The 26978-nt window shown below is 38.2% G+C and overlaps 1 protein-coding gene across 1 annotated transcript in view; it reads left to right on the forward strand.

Moving 5' to 3' along the window:
- The first annotated feature begins 1219 nt into the window (after positions 1–1219).
- LOC105935737 (amyloid beta (A4) precursor protein-binding, family B, member 1 interacting protein) overlaps positions 1220–26978 on the forward strand; it is a 37788-nt gene continuing 12029 nt past the window's right edge. The window contains exons 1-6 of the mRNA XM_036124885.1: positions 1220–1429; positions 11660–11719; positions 12895–12982; positions 14679–14974; positions 19443–19520; positions 23033–23192. Coding sequence (XP_035980778.1) covers positions 11660–11719; positions 12895–12982; positions 14679–14974; positions 19443–19520; positions 23033–23192 — 682 coding nt within the window. The 5' untranslated portion in view covers positions 1220–1429. The remainder of the gene's footprint in view (positions 1430–11659; positions 11720–12894; positions 12983–14678; positions 14975–19442; positions 19521–23032; positions 23193–26978) is intronic.

The following is a 26978-nucleotide window of genomic DNA, read 5'->3' on the forward strand; positions in this document are numbered from 1 at the left end:
AGCAATCCTGGAAGAAAACCTGTTAGAAGCTGCAAAAGGTTTGAGACTTGGACGCAGACTCACTCTAAAATCTAAACAGCCAGAAGTGCAATTTACTAGTTCACAGCACGGATCCAGAAAATGTTTGGCTTCAGAATGGTGTAGTCAAAGTCTAGACCAGGGGTCAGCAACCTTTACAACCCGCAGAGCCATTTTTGCCTTTGGTCCAGCTAAACAAATTTTGTTTAGAGACACAAAAGTTACACATCTTTAAAACAAGAGCTTGTTTTTATAGTATACTATAGGAAATGTGTTTACATTTTTTTAAATTAAAGATGAACAGTTTTTATTGTTTAACCAACAGTATTTTTGTGCTTAGGTTTATTGCATTTTCTACAATTGGACATTTGATTTTTATAGCAAATGGCATCAAAATGATGAAAAAGCAAGTCGTTTGCAACCTATTGACAAAAAGATACTTAATCTATCTATAGTAAAATATCCTCCACACCATTAGTTTCTTTCTTTCTGGAAATGTTATGCATATTTTCCAGAGCAAAATTCATCCTAAAGCGCAGCCATTTTAAATTACTTTTACATTTAGAAACATTGACCCCGCATTTTTGTTTTCAAGAGCCAAAGCTGAAGGTGTAAAGAGCCACATGTAGACCCCTGGTCTAGACCTAAATCTAACCAAGAATGTCTGGTCTGAAGACCTGAAAGCTGACATTAACAGATGCTCTCCATCTATACTTACTGACCTGTACCTATTCTTTCAAGAAGAATTGGCAAAAATTGCAGGTTGAGGATAAAATTGATGTGCAAAAGCTGGTAAAGATGTACCACCAAAAGACTTGCAGCTGTATAATCAGAATATGGAATATATATGATATATATATATGAGGTGGATCACTCGGAGTGAATGGCAGCTCAGACTCGTCACCCCTGACTGAAAACCTGCTGTAAACACCTTTCAGCTCGGCGAATTATTAACCAACATGGCTGATCCGGCTTTGTTTTCTTTCAGAAAAAATACCATCATCCACTTCAGCATTTCTCAGACACCGTCTCCTCTGTCCGCCAAACCCAACTTTTGAAACAGTTTTGTGGTGACAGTTACAGATAAGGAGCGCTGGTGAAAGCGGAGGGTGGGGTGGAGGACGGTCCAGTTCTGCCCTGACGAGGGGATTGTGAAAGTTTTTCAGCTCTCAGCAGGAATGCAGTGACAGGTCTGGACCTGAACTTCCGCATTAAGCAGGAAGAAACAGTCAGAGAGCCCAAATGCAATCCACATCAGCACACCCAGATCTGCCTTGCATGTGGCTGTCATCTTTGAGTAGTGGGGCTTTTTTTTTTCTCAAGAGAGCGATATTTCAGGGTGGAACTAATGTCCATGTGGCGTTTATTTTGAAACTAACCTGGTGAATCGAGGAACGTTACATTTGAAAAGGTGAGTTACATCTCTGTCGGGTTGAATGTCGTAGCGTCAGGTAACGGTAAACACCTAGAGCTGCTCCTCTCTGAAGGTAAACTCAGAATCTTACGGCTGGTTTCTGACTTTACGGGGAAATGGTTTTCTCTTATTTTTCTTTCACCAAACGGGGAAGTTTCAGACATAAAAACATCAATAAAGACAGAAAATCTTAAACATTTTGTCCCAGCTTCCACTGAGAGACAGGACGAAGGGCGAGAAAATGTAAAACTATTGTTTGTTAAAATTTCAAAAGCGTTTCTATTGTGTTTTCATACAGATAAAGCTATTCTTCACAAGCTAAAGTGATAAAAAGGGATATTGGTTCATGTATAGTTCTTTGGAACTGGGTGTAACCTCCAGTGGCCCCAGACCTGCTGTGCCTACATAACCACATAAAACAGACAGGTTTGTTGATTAAAGCTTCACGTTATGTTAATTTGCCGCTAGGAAAAGAAAAGTTTTGAGTCTAGATTCTTGGATCTAATCACATGCCTGCAAGCTGAACTTGGAAAGATGAAGTAAAGTTTTTAGTTCAGAGGGTGTTTTTCGGGTTGTCAGGGAACGTTTTAGTCATTGCACACTCTGTCTGTGACTCATGAGCAGGAAGGATTTTATGTTTTTTTTTTAAAATAGTGCTGTAGTATTGCGTATTAAAGTCTGAGAAGAAAAAATCCTCTTCAGCAAACAAAGATAAGAAATCTTAGTTTTGTTTCATGTCAGCTATGATTCATGGGTTTTCATGCCCTCAGGTGCTTTCTTTTCTTCTGATTTCCCGACTTTGCTGGGGAGCAAATTTAAGCTCTATAAATACGTCTGCTTTAAGCCACCCAGATATAGACGTCTCGGCCAAGTCGGAGCGGGAGTTACAAAGCAAACGTCTGTTTTGCAATGACTAGCTGAGTCTTAAAGGTTGCAGGTACGGACTTATTGGATACAGTGGCGCAAACACGCTTAACGTTTTGTTGTGGAAACTGGCTGCTGGATAGTTTTTTTATGTTGTTCCGTGGCGAATCGTGGTACAGTTCTGCATTCTCGCTGTGTTTTCCAATCTGAACAGAGGCAGAGAAGCGTGAAGGTTCTCGGTGCACGTCAAAGGGGAAGTGAAAACCGTCATTGTTCCCTCCATCTCGTCTCCGAAAAGGACCGCCTGCAGTAGTTGGCAGCTTGTTTTCTTTGTAGAGCCGCTGAGAGTTAAAGAAACAACCACTTAACCGAGGTTCAGCGTGTTCAAAACAGTCGCAGTACATTGCTAACCGGATCAATCACTGTTTTTTTTTAAAATAACTACAGTGCATGTACACAGTGCTGATAATTTACAAATAGATGCAGAGGACTGAAAGAAAACCAACAAAACCAACGGCTACGAGAAGCATTCTGCTGACTTAGCTTAAACAGGACGTCTTAGGCAAAAGCCACTTTTGTAGCCCTTAAAGACATTTTGTGCTCCGTAGATATCTTGATATTCTGTTTGGGTCATATTTTATAAGCCTTTCAGTTTTCTCTGTTCTCTATTACGTTTTATTTTTGTGTGTTTTGTTGTTTTTTGAGAACAATCACGTCACAGTATTACAGTATTTGTTACAGAACTGATAAACAAGGTCATGGACTTCCGGCTAACCAATTTCGCAAAACCCCATTTTTTTTTTTTTTTACTTTTCCGCTGTGACTTTGTCGTTCCACATGAAGGAAGCAGAAAGCTGCGAGGGGATGAGTCAAAGCGTCCGGCTTTTGGGTGTATTAACCAACACAAATCATGGCACCGTCCCCCAGCGTACTACAAAATGGCCAAACGGTGTGGAGTTGAACGCTCTGCAACCTGGAGGGGGGCGAGATGTGATGTGTCTAATTTGCATTTAAAGGGACAGCGCCAAAACGAGTTGATTTCAGACGCACCTCAGAAGAGGGGTAAAAGAAGCGCTGTGAGGCAACAATAATGAGGATTTCAAACCAAAACATAGCAGTTCCACTTGATATAGTTCACAACTGGGTGGCTTAAATGTAAAATGCATTAAAAAAACATGCATTAACTGATTCTTTAAAAAAAAAACAAATAACTGGATGTTTAAAGAACAGTGACGTTCAACGAGAGCCAGATATAGTGTATTTCTCTCCTAAAATTTGAGTAAAGCTGGTTGTTCCCTGATGTTGTTCTGAAAAACAGGAACCTGTGACTAAAAGGTTGATTGGAGAGAGGGGGGAAACTGTTCAAAAGGTGCAGAAAAACCATAGGAGAATCAGCTAAAATTGTCTAAGCTGAAAACTAAAACCAAACAGATGCAGAAGAAAACAGCTGTTTGAACAGCCAGAAGAGTCAGCCGATGATCAGCTCCAGGTTGCTCCAAGAAGGTTTTCCCCTGAGAAAACTGTGACAGTTCTGTGAAGCTAGGCCAAAATACAGTCTTATCACTGAAAACATGACAGAATGACGGTTCATGCAAGTTTCAGTAAGTTTAATTTAAGATTTTCAGGACCATTATGATCTATATTCTAGATCCACATCCTATACCAACGTGCATCTGTGTTGTTTTTGTTTGTTTGTTTGTTTTTGGCTCTTAGATGTGAGTCTAGTCTTTTAAAATCTAAAGTACATGACTTTAAAACCCTTTAGCCATTTACTCAAATCCACTGAAAACCTTATTATTAAACACATAGTTTTCCAAAGCAAATGACTCAGTGAAGGAATTTCATAAACTAGGAATATCAAAATAAAGCTAAAAACTTTATTGTACTTTGAATCTTTGGTACAATTTGCCAACATGTTTACTGACCTAAACAAAAATTAAGCAAAAGTTTGTATACTGAAAAAAAGCAAAATTCACACTGTAGTACATTAAATGAAAGCATGGAGGTTCAGGTGTCATTTATGTTTCTCATTTTGTAACGTTGGGCCGTTTTCTTACATATCAGAGATAATGGATCTATCTAATTAAACCATACAACATGTGGAAATCATGATTCTTATATTTTAGAAGTAACAGCATTCAAAAGATGCTTAGGAACTGTGGGATGTAGTCCAATCAGCCTAGGTTTAAAATTTGAAATAATCTGTGCGTTATACTCCCAAAGTATTTAAGTACTTGCAAATAAAAGTTACTATAGGATCTCCCCTTAAAGAAACAGTAGTTCTCTGACAGGATCTATACAGATGTTGTGGGTTTTATACCAGATTCATTTTGAGGCAAAATGTGAAGGATTATTTCCACATAAGTGCAAAAAATAAAGATTCAGTCATTTTAAGTTAGGGTAGGATAATTTCGTCACTTACACTTCTTTTTGCGGTTTGTGTTTCAGCTGCAACGCAACCCTTCTTCGCAACACAACTTCTTTTTTACACTTCTACCGGTGTGTATATGACTCAGTTTCAGTCTTATCTGAGGAGGAAGTGTCTTAAGACTCCGGTCCACTTTTGCCTTTATCAGCAGACGTTTCACAATCCGTCCCAATGCAATCACTCTGCTTCGCACTTTGTGAGAGCTGGCAGCCGTCTCTGTGACGCCTCGGAAATTATCGGTCCGGAGACATCTGACTGACAGAGTAAAGCTTTGTATGAGCTGGGTTAGAAAATTATACTTGTTTCATTATGGTTGTTATGACAAGAATTACATGTGATGCCACGAGAAGAATATAGGATCAAATGAACAGCAAAACTACGGTTATTATTAGAAAAAATTGCTCACTTTGCTTTGTTTAGATATTCACCCCAGCCACAAACGTCACCTCCCAAGAGGCGTTCTGAGAATTAAGCAAGCAAACCAATAAAGTTTGCAGGTGGCTGCTGACAGCATTTCTGAGAGAATTTCAGTTTGCAGAATGACAGGAAGTTAACCCTTTTACCGCTTCCTCTCGAGTCTGTGTACCCTCCTCAAAAATGATTAAATGCTAAAGAAGTGGTCTTAAACTGCCCCCAAAACAAACCAATAACCTGGAACTTCACCCTAGTTCAGCATTAAAGTTCGTCAGTGTGGAAAATGCCGTGAAGAGTTTAAGCTTTTCAGCTGCCCACAAATTTATATTCAGAATGATTTTCCTAAGGTGTCTATAAAAGCAAGTTAATTAGAATCTATCCTTTATAAACTATTGCTGATGACAGAGCTTGAGAAGTGCGTGGAGCAAAAACCACAGATCATATGTAGGTTGGTAGCTGCTAGTTTCAGCCTTTGCAGAACTGACATTTCAAAAGAAAAAGTAGGTATTCATCTCTTGCTGGTCTTTTATGCCCCCCAATAGCCATGATATCGGTATGCTAACAATAGCTAGAGCAAAAGGAAGGACTTTATCTCGACATGTGGTTTTGGAAACCAAAGCACCAAGTAAATAAGGATAGCTGATTTAATCTTACATGAATTAATCAATATCATGTCTAATTTTTGCAGTTGTCATTTAAAAATGCACAAGATGTTGCTAGCATGTTACCAATTAACCAGTGAGGTGAAGATGAAGTATATTAAAGAAAAAAATGCTTAGGATCGTTGTATTATAAACGGAAGTGGGGAAAACAATCACAAATGTTTAAAACTCATATCTAATTTGCATGAAGGTCTTTTCAAATGTAGATCAAGATGTTGCAAATATGCTAACATGTAGCTCAAAATCTTAAGCATCTAAAAATAAAGGAAGCTGTTTTTACTAAAGTATTTTAGTAAAAACATAAAATACCCAATTTAAAAATTTATCTCAAAGGGAATATATCACTAATAATATAACATAATTGACTATTTTTATGGTGTACTGTTCCAAAATGCTAAGTTGGTCACAATGATTCAAGATGTTAGCATGCTAACGTTTAAATTAAAACCTTGTTTTCGGTCCATAATAACAGGAATATTGACCAACTTATTTGATGTGTTTTGATTTTTTCACTTGACGTAATTTAATGTTTGTTACTGGTCCATTATCAAGGTGTTTATGATGTTTTCATGTTTTCATGATGTAAAGCACTTTGAACCGCCTTGCTGCTGAAATGTAACCTGACAACAGCCAGATGCATGTCTCGCTCCGCCTAGCTCCACTCACATACATCTGGGACACCGCCATAGGCATTGCCTTTACTGAAGGCTGGGCCTTATCAAAACTCCTTGCATATGATTGGATAAGCCACTTGTCTGTCATCTTTATCGACGTGCTATTTCAACCACTCACACCGAAGCTAACCCGTGACGCTGATGAGACCGACGCCGGAAAAAAAAACCTTTTTTTTTTTTAATGTGTTTGCGGCTCTAGTGCAGGGTTTCCCGCAGCGCTATCTTGGCGAGGCGACCGCGGAAACCGTGTCGTCCACCCCCCCCCCCTCCGCTCCGCGAGCCGGTCAGCGGAAAACGTGTCGTCCCCCCCCCCCGCCCCGGAAAACAAAACTTGCCAAATCCGGTCGGGAGAAGGGCGAAAACATGGTTTCCACCAACAAAAGCCTTCAGAGCCGTTCTCTGATGTTCTTTTAATGAAACAATATCAGATAGATTGGACAACACGGAGGAAATAGCAGCATCAATGCTAACGCTTGCTTCCTCGATGCGAGCCGCCATTGTTGTTGGAATCTCACGGTGGCTTCTCCACTACGTCACATCCATGAAACACCCGCCCTGCGTCCTGATTGGCCAGACCAAAAATTTGGTTGGGGAAATCATTTTCAATGAGCCGTGTCCCAGATGTATGTGAGTGGAGCTAGGCGGAGCGATACATGCAGCTGGCTGTTGTCAGGTTAGCTGAAATGTGCTAAACAAATAAACTTGACTGGACCAAACAGAGATGAAGATAAAATGATTCTAAGGCTTTTAATGATTTTATCAAAAAAATACCTCTAAAATACAACATTATTCCAAAAACAAATCATATTTATTTATTTAGTACTTTTTTTGGCAGTCACTCCTCTAAGGCTAATTTCCATGCTAACAATTAGCTTCAAACTAGGTGTTGCTAGCTCCCTGAAAAATAAATGAGGGACACTTATTGGCCATTATCTTCCACCCTAATGACATGATAAATCTTTTTTTTTCCTTTTCTTCTGTATGTGAAATTATTTTGTAAACATTTGACTGGGACCAGAATTTAATTAGACACATACTTATGTTTCTAAATATGGGACAGTTCCTTTTTTTCGAGGGACGGTTGGCAACACTACTTCACACCCTAAGAAAGCATAAGAGTAAGGAGGTCGTCTTAACAGACTCGTTGGGTCTAGGAAACTACAGTAAGAGTTATTTACAAGAGAAGTTGTTTATCCAACCGCGCATTTATGAATATTTGCTAGTTTAATTAATTAGGATAAAAAGAAATGTAATTCTAGTCCCGGACCAGAGTGGAACTGCGACTTAAAACAAACCCATACAATCAAGTAAGAAACAAAAAGAAAAAAAAAACATCCTAAGATTTCTATGAGTGGAGGTGTTAAATCCACTCATAAAAAAACTCCCATTAATTTATTATACCAGGAAGTTTTAAAAGTCTTTGTCTAGATTTGCTTGGATCATACAGTTGCACAAAGTAAAACCAAAACACATAAAAGCATCATAAATATGTTGTCTAGATGGAAAAGAATGAGAAGTTTGCAAAAGGTTATGCGTGAAACATGCTGAATGTCTGCCCTTAGTATCCTATTGCCAGACTGCTCCATAGAAAACATCCATGACTCTTTTATGCTACTGCTTACTTTCCAATTTAAGAAATGGAAACCTGGACCCTGTTTTGACTGTTCGTTCAGCACTGTCATAATATTCTCTGTCCCTTTAGTACATTACAGGGACAGCTGACTGTAGCCTATATGATTACAGCATATATAATGGGGCTGTTTTCAAGAAAAAAAACTCTGTCACCATGATGGTTCCTTGAGAAAATTTGGTTTTAACATTAAATATTTAATTTTGGTCATTTAGTAGTCTTACTTTTTAGGGTGCAAAGTGTTTCAGGGATTAATTTCTATGATCCTAAAGGTTTATAATCTGATTTATTTAGCAACTCTTGTGTCAACCTCTGCCACAGACTCTAATCAAAAGCGTGCATTTTATAGTGATATTCTCTAGGTTTATATTGCACATAAGGCTGACTGCATGACTTAATATAAAGTTGTGTTAGAATTTGGTGTTGCCTCAACTTGTACCAGTATTCTGCACCTTTTAGAAAGTCAGCTCCTGCTTGCTTTGAATTTTTTGAAAAATATGCTGACGTAAAATCAGACTTAACGGTTCAACATTTACGACAAGAAGAGGCAAGTTTTAGCAACTATCGAATGCCTGAAGTTATGCATACAGTCTTCCTCCTTTCAATGTGGGTTGGAGATGTTTTGCAAGATAGTGCAGCCTCAGGGAAGATATTTCTGCACACATTTCAAAGTAAAGCGTTTTGGTTGTATGTCAATTCTGGCTGAGTGGAACAAACATGCATTTAACCTTTGTTATTATGTTATTTTGATTTACTGATTGTAAAACCTTCATTGACCTCTTGGTTTTGCATAAAGGTGTTAGGATAGAGCCTAGTTATCTGGAAAGAAAGTAGATTTTGTTATATTTGTAGTCTATTACTGGATCTTTATATTTTATAGCAGAATGAGAACAAAACTGATGTTATACAAGTATTTTTGCAAATACCGGATTCAGAATTGGCTTTTCCATGTGTTCACGGGGGAATTGTATCTTTGATTTGAAAAATATCGCCACATCTCCATTACGTATTGAGATAAGATAAGAAGTTCAGTTTTTGTCCCACAATGGGGAATTTCAGGCATGACCGTGGCAAAGACACAGACAGAGTTACACAGAATCAATACTAATAAAAAAACAAGCTAATCTAATCTGAATTTATAGTGCTAAAGCAACAGAGGATGAGCATTATCAGAAATACCCAAAAATAGAAGTAAAAGTAAACACCAGAGTAAATATGGCACAATTATTGATAATATAGCATACTCAGGTAAAAAAAAAATAATGAAATATTAACCAGTGGAAAAACACCAACGCCTATTTACAGAACAATATGAGATGGTATGCAATGTGCATCATAGTACAGCAGCATCTGGAGCGTGTGAAAGTGTCTCAGAGACAGATCACAACCCGTGTCACCATTTGCATGTTTATAGACAGTTACTGAGTCTGTTGTGATTATGCTCATTTGTAAGTGTAGCTAATTTTAAAAGATACTGCTTTTAGAAAATCTGAAATGAGTCTCCAATCTGTCATGACTAATTTTGACCCCACAAAACACTTTTGCTGGCACTTTCAGATATTTTTCTTAAAAGGCACAGATCTCAACACAACCAAGGTTTGAGACTTTTGCAACTTTTGAAATCATTTGTGTGAACAAACTACTTTCTGGGGGCACCATGGTCCAACCCACTGTGAATGATCCACAATATAAATAAGATTAAAACTAAACAGCACTGCCATCCTACAGAAGGACACCAGCACCTTGGGGTCCTGTAAGAACCGAGGAGCTAAAGCAAATGGCTGGATGACTGATTATCTACCTTACAAAAGGACTGGACTGTGGATATGGATCATCGCTGTAGAAGCTGTTAAGGAGGGGGTTATCAATCCTTTGTATTAGACTTAGACTTAGACAAACTTTATTGTCATTCTGTATGCACAGAGTGCGTACTGAACGAAATTTCATTTGCATACAGCTTAAGTATTTCAGTGAATTGCAGTGGATTCCAGAATAAAGTAACTTTGCAGGATAATAAAGTAACTTTGCAGGATAATAAAGTAACTTTGCAGGATAATAAAGTAACTTTGCAGGGTAATAAAATAACTTTGCAGGATAAATCCAGTAACTTTGCAGGATAGTAAAGTAACTTTGCAGGATAAAAAAAGTAATTTTGCAGGACAGTTCCAGGATAAAGTGCACAGTGGAGCACAGTTAGAGCAACACTCTTAGCAACACCACTATTCAAATTACAGAACACAATAAATTAAAGTTGCACCTTGCAAAACCCAATAAACACATTGTCAATAATTGTTTACCTGAGTTTTGAAGCAATAGCTGCGTCCCCGATGTTAGTTTGAATTAACTCCTTTTCTAGCCTCCAGTAGCAGCTAGCTTTGCGTCTGGGCTGATGGCAGCTTGTAAGGTTGGAAGAAGAGATTAGGTTGGTTTTACTTGGATTTTTCCCTACTTCGTAAATTTAAAGTTCCTGTTTTGTCTCTGCCTCGTGGACGTTGCATTGTACACGCTAAAAACCTGTTTTTACATGTTATAAGTTACTGTAATGCTGCTCATTGTAGTACAGAAATAAAAGCTTTATGACTTCAATGAATAATGTCAAAGCTGAGTCTTTTTTACACCTCCTCAGTTCATTTAAAAATTGGCAGAATTAGGTTTACAGTAGATAAATTCATGGAACAAAAGGGTCTGGATGTGTCTGAATGGCGGATTAGTGGAGCAACGAGGCAAAGTAACCCAGGCTCTATTCAGTCTCTATTGTGTGTGTATGTTTTTAACTTTATGTTTAAACATTTCTTGTTTTAATGTACAGCACTTTGGTCACCCATGTGAGTTTTTTTAAAATGTGCTCTAGAAATAAAGCTGACTGATTGATTGAGTCTCATCTGTGCCATTGTTATTCATCTCCTCCTCTTCCTCATAGACAATCTCATGAGTGCATGACACTTTTAAAGCAGTGGCACTGTGGCTTTTAAGCTAGTTTTCTGATTTCCTCAGGCAGCAGTGCTGACGATACTAGTTTGTGAGTAGACAGGAACGACATGCAAAGATTGGATTTCTGCTGCATATGCATATGTCATTTTTGTTCTTTTCAAAAAGTAACAATTCATAACCCTTACAACGAGCCTTCACCTTACTTCTGAAGCAATGGTGCTGTAGTTTTAATAAACTGTTGCTTGTTCTGCAGCAGCTAGCTGTGCTACAGCGCTAACATGAGCAAAGATTGGGTTTCAGTCTGAATATCGACATTTTTATCCATTTTTTATAACAGCTTCAGAGTTAATATTATAAGTTAAATTTTACTTATAACAATACAATGTTGCTTCCTGCTTCATGTGTTATAATTGTTTTGAATTACATTCTTATCCCTTTCAACAATCAAATAGTGTATTCAGTGTTTTATCTGATTACAAAGCTGAGTTTCAGCTATAATTATTGTTTTCTCTCTCCTATGTTTTATGTATGTTGATCACATTATGTTTCACGTCGGTTTATGTAAAATATAGTAAATCACTACTCTTACATATTAACTTTGTCATTGTCTTGTTTTTTCCCCAGATGGATGATATTGACGCCATGTTTAGTGACCTGCTGGGGGAGATGGACCTCCTCACTCAGGTGCAGAACTATATTTCCAGACTTTCAGTAAAAATCCCTCCTTTTTTGTCTTCTCTTGAATTCATGGGCCAGTTTACATCAAATAAATGGTGGTGGTGTTTTTAATAAACTAATGTACTTAGTTTATTTTATTTGTAGCAATTTTTCCTTTGTGAATTTCAGCGTTTTTGTAGTACAGCTCACAGCATCAGTACAATGCATGACCCGAAAGAGATGAGGAAATAAAGTAAAACAGGAATAGTGTGAAGAAAGAGAGACAGGATCACAAGATAACACAACAATAAAATGGGTTCTGATCCAATCTTTACAGTCAAAATAATGTCATCAATGATTAACTTTACCACATTTATCATCAAATGAGGGTATTGTAGGACAAAATTGTATATTATTTGAATTTGCAGGGAACATTGTTTTATTTTGCACATACAGTATGTTTTTACTTCAGGAAACTTGTGTGTTTCACATAAGGGAACCTCATTGAGTTTTTGGGAATTAAACTCAATGAGCTTTAATTAATTAATAAAATCAGTGCCAACAACCATCCCATGTGGGGTGTCTCATGTGGTAAAGACGTCTATATATGCCTCCCCTGCCTCATATTCTAGTAATACAACATTTCTTACTATATGCATGCGGAGGACAGACCATCATATATATTTGTGTCACCATGGGAGTCCCTTACAGTCAGAAGTATGTCTATAACATAAATGAGTGAATGGGTCAGCCTTTACCTTATAGCTTAATGTACTAAAAGACAGAAGTAACTAGTCGCTTTTTGTCTAAAAATGCAATATTTGAGCTCAGGACTCAACTAAACTCATTCAGGCTGAAGGTCACAGAGAATAATTTAGGTCTGGTTCATTTTACTTACTATTACTATTATTACTATTTTAATGACCCAGACCTAAATTCAACATAAAAAATAAAGAGACCCTTCCCTCGTCGTTCCCTGGACCAGAACTTAACAAACACAGGCTGCATTTTTGTTTCTATGCTCTACGGTATGGAACAAATTCCCTGAAAACCAGAGTTGTGCAAAAACTGTTGAGTTGGCTGCAGAACTGGGCACTATAAGTATAAGCTTGCTTTGTCTTGACTCTTTCAAAGGGTTTAGTACCTTTGTACAGATATAAACTTCGTCTTACCAATATAATCGTGTTTACTCTTCTTTGCAGAGTCTCGGACAGGAAACGCTACCTCCTGAACCTCTCCGCAGCCCCAAGCAGGAAATCGACTTCTCCATCGGCTTTACTGGCCTAAACGGTGACTTGACTTTTTTTTTGTTGTTGTTATTGTTTTTGTCAAGCTCTCTGATCGCAAGTCAGTTAGAAAACGTACACCATGTCCCTCAGTTTGACATATAAAGCTGTGAAGGTTCAGGACAATTATCAGTTCCAGCAGTCAGATGGAAATATGGCGACATTTAGCTTCTCTGCTCTGTATTTGTTGTCCGTTGGACATGTCGGAGAAAAGGGTCTAATCACACTTTGTGTGTCCTAACAGGCTGTGAAGCCAGTGAGGGTTTCAAAGAAAGGCCACACCCTTTGGTGTTCACAGCACTCTTCTCTAAGTTGTCCCCTTCCTCTTTTATTTCTTCACTTTATCTTACAGAGTATTTCTTTAATGAAATGTTGCTAATGCCAAACGTACGGATTTTCTTAAAATTAAAAGAGAGCCTCTGAAAAACATTAAAACTGCACATCTGGACTTGCAGCTTTGTTTAGGTGCTTCCAGTTTGCCTGTTATTGTGTTCACTATAGGTATTTGCTAATTAGGACTCCATCGCCCCCTCTCCATTACCACATAACTAATGTTTAGTTTATAATCTTCAATTGCTGATGTTTTTGAGAACCAAGAGTGCAATAATTACATATATGAATAGGTAAATAATAAATATTAACATATGTCTTATCAACTACAAAATATCTATTGTAAAATCCTGGTATGTGGGTAAATAGAATTTTAAAAACTGAATACGTGATCATTTAAATGCATTTGAAAATTAATGGGTTAAATAAGTAAATCTTGAATTTTTTAAAAACAAATGATACCAAAAAAAGATTTATTAAAATATAAATTTGCATTGTATACATAAATATTATTATATATTGATTGCAAAGTTCTCTGTTTAATTATGATATAAAAGCTGATAATAGTAATAGTAATAGTAATATATATATATATATATATATATATATATATATATATATATATATATATATATATATATATATATACACACACACATTTGGAGGTATATAGCAATAATAGCTGAAATAACTCTGCCGAGACAATGACGCATATCACAGCTTTGCGGACGACTATGAAAGACTTCAAACTTATCTTTAAGTAACTATTTGCAACTAAAAAGGCAAACAGCCGGTGGCGTTTACATCGGGCATGATGCAGAAGTTTAACTGACTGGAAGCTGCAGTTTGAGGCCTTTACAATAAGCCATAAATACTCTGATGATGATTCAGTCATGTCACTTTGCTGAAGACCAAACAAAACGAGTAAACATATAAGCTCCCACATTTACATCGTGTCTTTGGTTGGAGCCAAATGATAAAATATGAGCGAATCCTTAACTAACGATGACGATGCTCATAAATGGTTGGTATTTCAGTGCTGATTCAGAATTGGCTTTTTGAGGCGATTAGGTCAAGAACTGGAAATAAAACTATATATTGAATGTGAAAGTAAAATAACGCAACACATGAAGACATTATGCATCAGCAGACCTACTAAATAAAGGAGGACAAGTGGTTAAAACTGAAAACAACGTTCCATTGACCATGTTTTTTTTGTTTTTTTTTACCATGTTGCTGAAATCTAATTAACCCAGCTGTACAAAGCCGGTCTCTTTTTATATAGACATAATTTCTCAGGTTTCTAAAACAGTTTTAAGGCATAAGGATATTTTAATGTGTGTCTTGATTATTTGACTGTGCTTCACCAGCATCCGTAAACGAACTGGAGGACAATGACTTGGACGCCCTCATGGCCGACCTGGTGGCCGACCTCAACGCCACAGAAGAGAAACTGGCAGCAGAAATACAAGGTCTCGACGTGCCGCCGCCGTCGTCCTCATCAGACTTGCCGCCTCCACCCAAAGGCCTGAGCCACCAGCCCACCTCCTCCGTTACGTCACCGTCGTCTCCAGGAAATAACTACAGCAACAGTGTCACCACCCCATCCTCTTCCACCGCCTCCCCTCTGCCGCCTCCCCCTCCTCAGTCAGCAAAACCCACAATGGTACGGCACCTCGTCTTAGAGCTGAATAACAGCCACCTTTTCACCTCAGTAGGCGTACGGGAACTGTTCCACATTTTTAAAAGAACTGAGAGGTTAAATGAAAGGTAACAAAGCATTTAGAGGTGTTTGCACTTTAGATTGATAACGCGTGGCTGAACAACAACAAAAGCAGTTGTCTGGTCTCATTTAGTTCTGATGAGAAGGTTATGTAAACTCATCACTGGCATTGGTGGCCTATTACTTTGGGGCTTTTAATGATTTATTTAAGGCATTCACTTTCCAGAGTGAAATAATGATACAGCAAAGAAATTCAATCAATAAAAACTAGGAATTAAATTGGGATTTTCTTTAATTTACACATAATAAGTATTTGATAACGTTTCCTAGACTCTAAACCAGGGGTCAGCAACCTTTTCAACCCGCAGAGCCATTTTTGCCTTCAGTCCAGCTAAACAAATTTTGTTTAGAGCCGCAAAAGATACACATCTTTGAAACAAGAGCTTGTTTTTATAGTATACTATAGGAAATGTGTTTACATTTTTTTTTAACTAAAGACGACAGTTTTTATTGTTTAACCACAGTTTTATATGTTTAGGTTTAATGCATTTTCTACAATTGGACAGTTGATTTTTGTAGCAAATGGCATTGATGGCAAATGATGAAAAAGCAAGTCGTTTGCAACCTATTGACAAGAAGATACTTCATTTATCTGTCGTAAAATATTCTCCACACCATTAGTTTCTTTCTTTCTGGAAATGTTATGCATATTTTCCAGAGCTAAAGCGCAGCCATTTTAAATTACCTTTACATTTAGAAACATTGACCCCACATTTTTGTTTTCAAGAGCCAAAGCTGAAGGTGTAAAGAGCCACATGCGGCTCTGGAGACACAGGTTGCAGACCCCTGCTCTAAACTGTCTTCATCAAGAAGCTTTTGGCATTTCTGGGTTGAAATTTGACCTCTCTCCTTTGCACAATAAGTATACTTCATTGAATCCCGTACTGGCTAAATTTATGTACACTTTAAATAATTGTGGTTTTGCTGTCAGGCAGATGCTAATTTAAGTAGAGATTGTTCATTTGAATATAGCAGATCCAACAGATTTAAATTTAACTGTGATGCAAACTAACCACATTTGGCACAATTGGGCACAACAATAACTAAACACCTCTTGACGTTAAATGTGGTGCATGAATTTTAAATGGTTATGTTAAGCCCATTCTTGCCTGCTGTTTTTTAATTAAAAAAAAAAAAAAAGTTTTGATAAACGTCTGAGATAACGGACCTGTTGGCGCCACCCACTGTATCAGCATTCATCTGTCTAGCATTCCCTGTCCTTTGTAGTGGATGGATTTGGAAGTGGTCTTCCTTTATTATTGCGTTTATTTTACGGATCTAAACGTACTTCCTGTCATTGTTACCAAACTGCTCCGGACACAACAAAGGGTTTTTGCTCCACCATGTGGGCAAATCTCAGTCCCAACTTCAGTTGACAATTTTGGAGCCAGCGCTTCATATTTGGTCAGCTTCAGCGTGTATGGTGACGCTCCTGCACAATTTGTTTTCAGTTTAGGAAAGGGTCTGGACTTGGTGGCTCTTGCGTTGTTTCAAAAGATACTGACCGATGTATTTTAATCTGATGGTGATAGTTTGGGTCAGAAGAAACATGGACATAACAATGATTCAATGATTCCAAGCATCAAAACTGGTTGGAATAAACAGGCTGGCTAACATCAATGGTCTCTGCTTCAACAGTGAGAAAAAATGTATTTATCCTTAAAAGCCTGGTCAGTGCCAAGGAATCGGGTAAGATCTACCAATTCTGGCAAAAAGGATGCATTTAATGTACACCAATGTACATTAAATGCATCAATGCGTTACATTGATGCACAGTCTGCTGAGTGCATACAGCTTCCGTGTATATATCCTTTGCTTCTTATTTTACTGTATTCTTATTTTTTGTCTGCACCATCAATACCAAGTCAAATTCCTTGTAAGTGGCGATTAAACTTGATTCTGATTCTAATATCAGACCTGAATTATGCCATTAGCTTGTTGATGGCAACAAAAAGCTTCTGTTCAAGGTATACATTTCTTTGGGGCATTTAACCAAATATTATTGGGGGTGTATGCATTTATTTGAGCATTTATGTATAATTTGATTGGAGAAAAATTTGAATTAACCCGAAACTTAACACTTAGTTCCTGTTTTATAACATATATTAAGAAGTTTGCCGTTCAATTATCCACCTTAGGAAAAATGAACAGCAAACTTCTGACCCCATTTTTATGTCATCTGTTGCAAAGCTCTTCCCTTCGTGTACATTTCAAATGACTTCTTCGCTTATTTTTTTTCTCTGAAACTAAAGAGTGGTGCAGGTCTTTTAACTGTCGCACACAGTGAGGTCACAGCTAAGTAGATCCATCTGTTGGAGTCAGAGAGACGCGTGAGGAGAAACAGTTGAGGGTCTGTCTGGAACAGATCAAACACATGCAGCCATGTGAAAACTGTAACAGGATCAGGGGGTCTAGAGGAGGTAAAGAGTGGCAGTCTTTGCATGGTCGGGGATAGGAAAGGTAGATGGGAGCTTATTGCTTTAGCAGAGCTTGTGACCTCATCTAACTGTGGTGAAAAACACCAGCTGTGCTCGGTGCGTCATTGGTAAGCGAGATGGTTCATCTTAAGCTGCAGACAATCTTTAAACATACTGTGTTAACTTCACTGTGAGCCTGAAGGTGAAGAATGCTCCTGTTCATTGGAAACTGACAGGCTGGAAACATTAACATAAACTGGATTCTTGAAATCTGTCTTTCCATCTGAAAAGGAAAATGTAAACAACACATTGTACTTCTGAGCTACACCCCAATAATGATCAAACGATTTCTGAACACTCAGCTAACCCCATCAATGTGGGATAAGCAATAGCGGTGTACAAATATGCAATGATACAAATATCTTTCTACTTTAATGATGAAAAGCCAAAAGCCTTTCTTGATTTGTAGTCATGCTCTTTCTTAATTTGTTCCTTGAGACTTTAGCCCCTATTTTATCATTTTCAACTAGTTCTTGTACCTGATCAAGAAAGCACGAGAAAAAATGTGAACATGAAGGTCAAAAGTCACGGTGCCAGGTCCATAATAAATATCTCACGTAGCAGCTAGGCTACAGCCAAACTTCAGCTAAGTTGATGAATAGCCGCAGCTATACTAAATCTAAGCCAGAGCCAAGTTACAGCTAGGTAACAGCTAAATTTCAGCTAAATTGAGGCGTAGCAGCTGCTAAGCTACAGATAAGCCACAGCAAATTTACAGCTAAGTAGCAGCTAGCTAAGCTACATGTAAATCTAAGTTAAGTTAAAGGATAGCTGTAGTTAAGCTACAGGTAAGCCACAGCAAATTTACAGCTAAGTAGCAGCTAGCTAGGCAACAGGTAAATCTAAGTTAAGTTAAAGGATAGCTGTAGTTAAGCTACAGGTAAGCCACAGCAAATTTACAGCTAAGTAGCAGCTAGCTAAGCTACATGTAAATCTAAGTTAAGTTAAAGGATAGCTGTAGTTAAGCTACAGGTAAGCCACAGCCAAGTTACAGCTAAGTAGCAGCTAGCTAAGCTACATGTAAATCTAAGTTAAGTTAAAGGATAGCTGTAGTTAAGCTACAAGTAATGTAGGTAAGAAACTGCCAAGTCCTACTTCTAATAACTGCATATGTACAAGACCATCCTAGCGGCTGTTCCGCTCCTCAGGGGGATCGCGGGAGGCCTTCCTCTTCTTCTCATAAACTTGTAAGACAGTTTGCTTCTCGTGGTTCTCATCCATTTTTAAAAGATACGGTGAGAGCAGCGGAGCTACAATGAACAGAAGCTAACTGGATATGTAAACACTAGAAGTGTGTATGCGGAGCCGGCAAGAGGAAACTAGCAAGGAACGTGCATGCACACTGGTGTTACAATGATCGGCATGTGGGATTAGCAATAGATAAGGTGATCCGCCTGGAACTCGAAGCTGAAAGATTGTCCACTATACCTTTAAAATATAGCAGGAGCTTAACAATGTGGTCACAAATTCTTGACTTAACATTGAGGGACCCTACTTATGCTGGTTATTCAGCTCTATGGCAAAATAAAATCTGTAGTTTGGGTAATTTGTAGCATTCAGTAGGTTACTTGTTAAGTCGGGGTACATTAGTTGATCCAAACATGATCTACTCTGTGCAGCAGTCTGATCTCAATGTAGTAACAACAGCATACCAATGAATCTGTATGTGGTTATATGGTCAACCACCACGGGCTGTTTAAAGCACGGGTCAGTTAGCGTGATTGCAAGACGACGTTTTTTGGGGGTTTTTTTGGTCAGAAGAAAAAAAAGAACTAAGAAATGGACAGTATCTTTCCTCAATCTTAACAAGTGTTACCTAAGTGAGAAAAATATCTACTAATTCAGTTCCTCTGTGTGTTGTTTACCCTGTTTAGGAAGAAATAGAAGCTCAGTTGAAGGCGGACAAAATCAAGCTTGCCCTCGAGAAGCTCAAGGAAGCCAAAGTGAAAAAGGTAAGACCGGGCTGCATTAAAGACGCGTAGAGTTATGGCTGGCTAGACGGAAAATGCTTTGTTGCTGCGGTTTTCTTCCCGTCTGTGCTTTCAGAGGAACCGTCAATCACATTAATAGATGGGTATTTTCGTGTAGCCAACATCCTGCAGAACACCAAGGTTTCCTCTCTGGGTGATAGACGGACACTCACTCATCTTCAAAGTGGCACAGAAGCGCCTAAACATAGTCCTGCATGTAGAGCTGTGCACGGTTTAAAAATAAAGGTTCACCATTCTGACTCGGATGGCATGCAATAACTTTGTCCAGGATCATGTGACGGATTATACTACTCAGCAATATTCTCATTGCTAAAGAAACTAAAAAACCCAGCATGGTCACTTTTGCAGGAACATACGTCATGTGCCAGGGTTTTGACACGCACAAATGCAGGTGTATATTTTCAGATGTTTCAGATTTATCCCCCAGTTTCTGAGAAGGCTTGAAATATGGATGTTGGAATTAGAAACATAACTGGTAACTGCCAGCAAAGCAGGCCCTCTCCATAATGTGGCTTAATTTTCTTATGGCTGAGAGATAATTCATCCAAATATGCCTCTCATCGTTGTGGGCAACTAGCTACATTTTTTTTGTCTCATCTGCAAAACCTTTTCAAAGAAGTCATTTGGTTTTCCAACCTGCAGTATATAGCTGTAAATTTCAGCCCAGCCTGAAAGTGTCTATTTTGACACTTTTTGATTTCTTTCTTTATTGGCTCTTCCCTGGTCCTTGGTGTTCCCAGCAGCTTCCACTTCAGCGCAGGCTTAACCATAGCTGGTTCCTGCATGCAAACTCCATCGTTCTAAGAAAATGTTCTTTTATCTGAGGGTGATCTGTTGAAACTTCCCAGGAATATGTAAACAACGGTGTCCAAGAAGAAGCCAAAGAAACCAGGCGCTGCCACTTTTGCATGAACATAAGAAATGCAGGAATCCAGACACGTGTTTCTAAATGTTTCAGCAGATCTTTCTGGGGTCGGGTCCTTTTTATTTTTAGACATACGCCCTGGTTTCTGAGGATGTTTGGACGACAGATGTTGCACAATAAAGTACCGAGAAGCCAGAAATGGAATTCTTCTTTAGAGACAGACAAAGCTGAGCAAACTAATTCGTCTTATTCAGCCTTGATAAGATCTACAAAAAAAAACAACAACAACATATGTCTATGACAGCAGTAAGACAACCGACTTAATGAAAAGTCCTCGGCGTTCCAAAACCGGACTTGCTTCCACATGACAGGAAGTGTGAATATTTTGGGCCTAGATAAAAGTAAATCTCAGTCAGAGCTCTGGCTGAGGACCTAGAATTACATACAGACATTTGAAATGAATTACTGAACTGCTGATGCTCTCAGCTATTCCATTAAAGTACGAAGCAGAAACAATCATTTTGTGCGCAGAACATGTCATTAAACCGGCAAACAAACAAGCTGCATGCACTTAAAGGCTGAATTTAGTCTGACTCAGGGAGCCCACTGCTGTCCACATCGTATTATATGTGGGCAGCGTAGTAGTAGAAGTTAGATCAGATATCACTTTCCTTTCTGTATTTTAAATTTATTCAGCGAGGACTTTTATTACACAGCTTCCCTGTGTGTTCAGTTACATTCGATTTAGCAAGGGGTTCTATTCCCTAATAAACCAGAGGAAGATGGACATATCAATATACAGAAAAGGCCAATCTGTAAATGCATATTGGCAGTTAATAAACATCTTGTTTGTTTTTTCTGGTATTTAGTCATGCCTTGAATATGTAACGTGTGTTTAAGAAATTCTGTTTATTTCAGATGCTGATTATTTGTCTTTGACTGGTCAGCATGTCTGGTGCCAGTGCGGCTAACTTTGAATGATGCAACGCCAAAACTCTGTCAGCTAATATCGGCCGCCGGATATCTTTGGCCGATATTATTTTTTGTTTTGTTTTCATCATATTGGCAGCCGTGCCATGAGATCACGCGAAGCGCATACATTGCTGCTCCCTCCCTGGCATAGAGCGGCTGGTAATGCTGTAAGACTGAGTGCCAAACACAACAAGCGTACGTTTTTCAACTCTTAATGTAGTTTTAACTGTCTAATTTAGCCGCATCTGGCCTTTGAAGGTCTGCCTGTCTCACTGTGAGCCGGTGGGGGGACAGCAGTGTGTGTCTGTTTCTCTGTCTGAAAAACCCCACGTCTGATCTCCAGCTGGCGAGCGCGTGTTTGTTTCCATGGAGAATCATGGTACGCACATGAAAACAATTACCAATCACTACGCGTACAGCATCTAACTTTACATAAAATAGCGTCCATACACTTCAGCGGTGGTCAGTGTTCTTTCTCCTCCTTCTCCCCACTGCACTAAAGAAGCTGTTTTCTCTCGCTGCGACACGTTCAATTAGCGGTGCCGTAAAACACAAGTACCTTTTAAACTGCGGTCTGACGCTGATCGTTATTATTAACTAGTCATTGTGTCAATTTTTATCATGCAAATGGAGAAAGAAAAAGTTATATCGACAGCACATCGGTACTGTGTCTCAGGAAGGGCTACCAGTAGATTAGATCAGATTAGATTAGATTCAACTTTATTGTCATTACACAGGTACAAGGCAACGAAATCCAGTTTAGGTCTAACCAGAAGTGCAATAGCAGCAAGTGCAGGATAAATAATGGTTCCATAAGTACAGGACATGGGTTTTTACTGAATAAATATAGAGATGGATACTATTATAAACAGAATTTTACTGATAGATTTGTCCTATGAATATATAGATAACTAGTATAGTGAACTAAATTTACAGCTGGATGTGTGCCGAATATAATATACAGGTGGATATTACTATAAATAGGGTTTCTACAGATATGTACAATAGCATAATATACATATGATTGTTATTATAACAGAGTTTGCAGGTGAATATGTACTATGAATATTGTACAGACCTTTGAACTACAAGAGTCAGCGCTCACCAATAAACACATTTTAAATGGTGTTTTTTTTATTGTAATTTGTAATATTGTAATTTTTAAATCTATATAAATGCAAGTGTGATTACAAACGTAGGGCAACAGACTAAAAATAGCATTTCAGATGCAGCTCACTGGATAGTTGGGCTAGTTTTAGGCTTGAGGGCACCACATGTGGTCTTTGGGCGCTACCAGGTGCCCACAGGCACCATGCTGGTGAACCCTGGGTTAGACTGATATCAGAAAAATCGGGTCAGACATAAACACCCCGTATCGGTCGATCTCTAGGAACAGTGTGTTGTAGTAAAAGGACTGGTAAAAATGTAAAATAAAAGTTCACAAATAACAGTAAAACATGGTGTTGCTGGTTGGTAACCCAGTTTATCTCTGTCGTTGATTTTGACACCGTGACACTTAGCGTCTTGTCCTAAACCTTCAGCTACCCTTGTTGTTTGCTGTTTTGTTGATATTTGAAAGAAGAAAAAAAAAAAAAAAGCAGAGTGAGTTGACCTTCTTTGGGTGTGTCTCCGACAGCTTGTGGTGAAAGTGCTCATGAATGACGGCAGCTCCAAGACACTGATGGTTGACGAGAGGCAAACCGTGAGGGAGGTCCTGGACAACCTGTTTGAGAAGACACACTGTGACGGCAACGTGGACTGGAGTCTGTGCGAGACCAACTACGAGCTGCAACTCGGTGAGTTCCTAAACGGCCACCGTCGAGTGATGTCACAACGCTATCGCAAAGACGTGGAGGATGGAAGTGGCAAACGTAAACCGACCGGATGTTTAAAGTGCTTAAAACCACAGACATATATACGTAGACGCGTCATAGGGCGCAGGTTCGCACGTCAACGTCACCGCCATATTGTATGTGGCAAAAAAAAGTTGAGTTCTGTTATTGTGAACGTGGATCAGAGAAGATGCCTCATTCCTGTGCTACAATAAATACACACACACATATATATATATATACATATCAATTTGTTAAATCTAAACATTGTGGTCTTCATTATTTCATAAAACCGTGTCACATGTGAACCTTTAGGAACAGACTTTTAGGGTGAGTATTAAAGAGGTAAAATTAATAATTTGAGGAAAAAAAGTCCTAGGTCAATAAAGTAAAAATAAACAAACAAACACAAAAGTGATAATGTTATGATAAAAACATCATATTATGAGAATTAAGGGGGAACATTTCCAGAATAATCACAGTTTGCAGAATTATTTCACTCCTGGAGAAATAGGGCCAGGTTAGATTATTTTAAATATTTTTATTCTTTAGGAGAATAAATTCAGGAGAATGAAGCTAAAGGGATACGAAAATAAACTTGTAATATTACAAAAAAAATATTACGAATACAAAGTATATTCAGAGATTAAAGTCCCTCTGATACTGTTTAAGTGACTGAGTAACTGCAGATTTGCCACATTTAAGATGGCGGACGCTCTGACGCATCGCAGCATAGGCAGAACCCGCCCAACGACGCGTCTACTCTTATATTATGTCTATGCTTAAAACGAGCAGTGAACTGGTACGCAGTAAGCATAAGTGTTAAATCAAAGTTTGACTTCATTACTTGATCACAAAAATTCTTAAAACGATGAAAACAGTGACACGTTTAGTAATTTTAGTAATTTAAAAAATATGATTGATTTTAATCTAATTTTTTTTATAGATCTTTATTGTTTTAAAAGAAAATTCGATCCCAAGGGTGGACGAAGCACGACAATGACTTTTTATCAAAAGCAGAGGAGCAAGCCGACAACTATGTATAAATTTCTTTATTTCTTGGCTGAGATTACTCCCAAACACCGACATTTCACTCTCCCTCCAAGCCTTAAACAACATCCAATTTAAGTTTTTGCTGTTGTTAAGCTACAAACCAATTTACAGCATTTCTTTCCTACATAAAAATATCGCCTATGTCATTTAGAGTCTAGAAGCACGGCTGCATGAAGTTGCGCATCAACATTGCAATATGTCCTAATCACACGCCAAGGCGTAAACGGAAGCAGAGAGTTGTGACCTTTTAGTGACTCAACATTCAGCAGCATAAAGACTTGCTTTATTTGTGCTGTTTATAAATTATGATTGTCAGTGGGGGCATTTGCATGAACAGTGCCCTGGGAAAGCTCCTCCCTCTGGCGCCTCAATGAAATCAGGTCAATAATATAGAGAGAGAAAAAATTCTGAAACGCAAAAAAATACATTAAATGATAAGTGTTTGTGTTTGGAATCATTCTTGATATATATATATATATATATATATATATATATATATATATATATATATATATATATATATATATATGCAGATATAGAAATTTCAGCAATATTCTTAAAAAAGCTTTGAGAATCCCCCTAATTACAGTTGAAGTAAGTGTTTCACATTTCACAGGCTGTGTTTTAAAGCATTTGTAGTCAGTGTAGAATAATTCAGTCCAGGTCTACTTAGCTTAGACTGGATGAGAGGTTAAACATCCACAAGAAACAAAAGAAGTCAAGTTTCCTTGCATTTAAGCACTTAGGATCATCACATCATAGGCAACAGCGAACCAACATACAGTCAATATATATTGCTTTTCATGCTTGTTGCAATCTGAGGCGTTCCAAAAGCTAAAGAAAAAAGAAAACATTGAATATTTTCATTTTTAACCATCCATTTAAGTGTTGAGCAGCAGAAACCCTTTAGATATTTATACTGAATGGTCAAAAATAGCCCAGGCTCCAACACTCCTGCAAAGCTGTTACTTCCAGTTTCATTAGGCCCTCGCCATACAGCCATTTTCTTTTCACAGTTCTTACATGATATAAACTCACAGGTCACACTTATTCTCGCAAACTGGACACTGAAATACGCTATCAAATAACTCGTTCAGAGGCAAATTACTGATAAGTCCTTTGTTATTTGCCTTGTGGCACCCCAGGCTATATTAACTATAGTGCAGCGGGAAAATACCACTGACTATTTGGCTGTCAAATGAGAAAGTTCCCCAAAGTCATCAGATTATCTCAATATCTGGACATAAGTTCTTTTTTTATTTTAACACACCCACTTTTATTTCCTTTTACTTGCTTCTAAGAGAACAATTCCGTTTTTCCCATACCTTCTCCGTCTCATTTTCTGCTTATACTCTAACATGAGTCATATATAGAATATATATATATATATATATATATATATATATATATATATATATATATATATATATATATATATATATATATATATATATATTGTAGCTCACCAACACCAGATTATCTAGCCATGTGCTACGATGTTACTTTAGGTCCTCCAGGAAATGTCGACTGCAGCTTTATTTTAGTAGTTCCCAAAACGCCGTTCGCAGTGGAGTATGAAGCAAACACTGCAACACAATGCAGTATTGAATTTCAGGGGGAACCATTTTCAGCAGCGGATTGACGCATGAATTACGCTGATATTAACTGCTTTGAGGGCACGATGTGGGTTGCTGAAAAGATAACGCAGAATTCAAATTCAGCTTCCCTTGTTGAAAGAGCTGAGCGACAGCGCCTTTATGTTAAGTTTCTTTGGTCATTATCGAAAAGGGTACGCTGTAGCTGTCAGTAAAAAAGAAAAAGAAAAAAAAGGCCTTTCTATCAACGTTTTTCTGGGTCAGAGCTGAACTTGTTTCTCTTTTGCACCAAATTAATTTGTGCTGCGGTTATAAAGTGACTGTGCTGCTATTACATCCACAAACAATTACTCCTACCATGTTTAAGTAAGCTGCCTGACACACTATTACCAGCATGCTGTCTATGCAAAAAAAAAAAAAAATCCTTTTTAGCTCCTGTGACTCAGAAGCACAAGGAGGTGAATTGTGTCTTATGTCATCGTTGACTAATATAAGCACCACAACAGCCTGGTAGTAAAAAAAAAGTGAGTAAAATCGTTTTAAAGGTCTGCAAACCTCCCCGAGTTTGTTACGTACGTTCTGACTGTAAGCACCTTTATTCTTTATCGAGATAAAAGTCGAGCCGAGTCAGGTCCAATAAACACCCACAGAGCTCAACAGCAACACATCTTCAAACAAATCTTTGCTGCTGTAAAACTTTCCCATCTGCTCACCATGCCCACTACTGAAATAAAGTTCAAAGGGATTTCTACTCCATACAGGTCATTTCCAGCAGCTAATTTAATGATTGCAGCAGCCAAACTGTAGCCTGGAATCGTTGCAACAATTTAATGTAACGCCTAGTCTTTCCCCCCCGCTGGTAACCTGTAATTGGAGACGGTGGCAAAACTGTGTTCAAATGCCCTACTGTGCGATGGAGATCTAAAAGACTAAAGTTGGTGGGTGGGCAGAAGGGGGAAAAGGAAGTGCATGTGCTTTTAAAGTTTAATATCATTAAAAGTCCTCCAACAAAACAAACAAAAACAAAAAAACACCCGTGTATTTTATCCTTATTTTGGGCAATTTAAAACAGCAGCAATTAGAGCTGGTTTAAAGAATTTGT

This window comes from Fundulus heteroclitus, chromosome 21 (assembly GCF_011125445.2).
Source record: "Fundulus heteroclitus isolate FHET01 chromosome 21, MU-UCD_Fhet_4.1, whole genome shotgun sequence".
In the NCBI taxonomy this organism is placed as follows: domain Eukaryota; kingdom Metazoa; phylum Chordata; class Actinopteri; order Cyprinodontiformes; family Fundulidae; genus Fundulus; species Fundulus heteroclitus.